The following is a 2,202-nucleotide window of genomic DNA, read 5'->3' on the forward strand; positions in this document are numbered from 1 at the left end:
TTTTTTTTTTTTTTTTTTTTTTTTTTTTTTTTTTTAACATTAGTGAAAATACATTATTATAATATTATACATATGAATAAATAAATAAATAAATATATATATATATATATTATTTATTTTTTATATTTTATAAATGTTTTTCCTTTTTTTTTTATTTTTAAAGAGAATTAAATAATTAGTTAACGTTTATATATATTAGTGTTATAATATTTTAAATATTTGTTATGTCTTTTTATTATTTTTTTCAAATGTCTAGGGCTTTTGATGAAATAACAAAAAAAAAAAAAAAAAAAAGAAGATAACACGATATAATAATATAACATGGTATAATAATATAACATGATATAATAATATAACATGATATAATAATATAACATGGTATAATAATATAACATGGTATAATAATATAACATGGTATAATAATATAACATGATATAATAATATAACATGGTATAATAATATAACATGATATAATAATATAACATGATATAAAGTATAGCCTATACATATATATGCGCATCGTGTATATGTGTAACCATATTATTATAACAAATTTATATATTTATCATTTGTTCAATGTAATAAAAAGAAAAAAAAAAAACAAAAAAAAACAGCATACTATGAAAATAACAGAAATTAAATTTATGAAGAAAATAAAAATTTAATTATATATTTGTATAATATTTTCTACAGCTTGATTCTACCCATATATATATATATATATATATATATATATATATATAATTATTAATTTCCATATAAAACAAATAAATATATATATTATATATATGCATATAAGATATTTTATAATATACCTATTATTACTTATTAACATTCTCATTATATTTTCTTATGTTTCGTAAAAAAAGTGAGGAAAAAAGAAAAAAAATATATATATATATATATATATATATATATATATAATTAATGTTTACATTATTATTTATATACGACTTTTTATTTTTTATTTTATTTTATTTTTTTTCTAGGTTCATTTTGTTATTTGTTTTATTACATATGTTTATGTAGATATATCTTATGCGAGAAGTAGTCTTAGACGCATATATATTTTATAAGTACAAAGACAAAAAAAATTGCTGAAATATAAAAATATAAGACATGTCAAATTATTTTTAGTGTTCATTTTTTATATTTTTCCTTACAATTGTTTATGTTACCACACAAATATATATACATATATATATATATATATATATATATATTTTTATATATATGTATGTATGTATATATTGTATTATATATATATTTTTTTTTTTTTTTTATATTATAAAGATTGTTGTATAAATATGAGTAAAAAAAAACGAGCGAATCAACAAAAGAGGAAAAAAAAAACAGAGAAAAAGAAAAATGTAAAGTTACAGAATGAAAAAGTAAAAATAACAAGACGTGTACATTGATAAGAATAATATGTGAATTTTTTTGTTTTTTATATATATAATATGATATAAAATTATATAATTTATTTATTTGTTTTTTTTTTTTTTTTTTTTCCTTTGTACAATTATAGAATTACAACAATATAGAATCCGAAAGAGGAGAAATTACCTATTCATTGGTTAAAATAAAAATAAATAAATAAATAAATAAATATATATATATATATATATATATTTAATTTTATTCTTATTACATTTTCTTAATGTAGATAAATGATTATCATGACACAAACTTTAAAAAAAATTTTTATATAAAAAGCATAAGGACAGATGGAAACTGCTTATTTAGGGCTGTGTCAGATCAATTATATAATCATGAAGAGAATTACAAAGAGATAAGAAAAAAAGTGGTAAGGAAAAATTGGTTTATATATATATATATATATATTATATATATATTATATATATATATTAATATATGTTCTTAAGAATATATTTATATGTTAAGAATGATAATAGAATGTATATATTTACGATGTATTTGTGATTTATTTTTATTATATTTATATATTTGTTAAGGTGGAACATTTATTGAAAAATGAAGAACTGTATAAGAATTTTATTGAGTATGATGAAAGTTATAAATCGTATATAGAAAGGTAAAATTTTAAACAAATAAATAGAAAAATAATATATTTTTGGAAATGATTTAATAAATATATGTATATATATTTATATATATATATATATATATATATATATATTTTTTTTTTTTTTTTTTTCAACTTTTGAAGAATAAGTTTAG

General features: G+C 14.9%; 1 protein-coding gene across 2 annotated transcripts in view; it reads left to right on the forward strand.

Moving 5' to 3' along the window:
* Window positions 1-1,307: 1,307 nt before the first annotated feature.
* Window positions 1,308-2,202, forward strand: part of PRSY57_1030700 (OTU-like cysteine protease, putative) — a gene marked incomplete at both ends in the record, with an annotated part of 3,580 nt that continues 2,685 nt past the window's right edge. The window contains 4 exons of one of the 2 annotated variants that reach the window (XM_020114898.1): window positions 1,308-1,391; window positions 1,529-1,576; window positions 1,667-1,807; window positions 1,977-2,056. In XM_020114898.1, coding sequence (XP_019970443.1) covers window positions 1,308-1,391; window positions 1,529-1,576; window positions 1,667-1,807; window positions 1,977-2,056 — 353 coding nt within the window. Of the gene's footprint in view, window positions 1,392-1,528; window positions 1,577-1,666; window positions 1,808-1,976 lie in introns of those variants that run through there. The other variant, XM_020114897.1, reaches the window with a different exon arrangement.

The sequence above is a fragment of the Plasmodium reichenowi genome, chromosome 10 (genome assembly GCF_001601855.1).
Source record: "Plasmodium reichenowi strain SY57 chromosome 10, whole genome shotgun sequence".
NCBI lineage: Eukaryota > Apicomplexa > Aconoidasida > Haemosporida > Plasmodiidae > Plasmodium > Plasmodium reichenowi.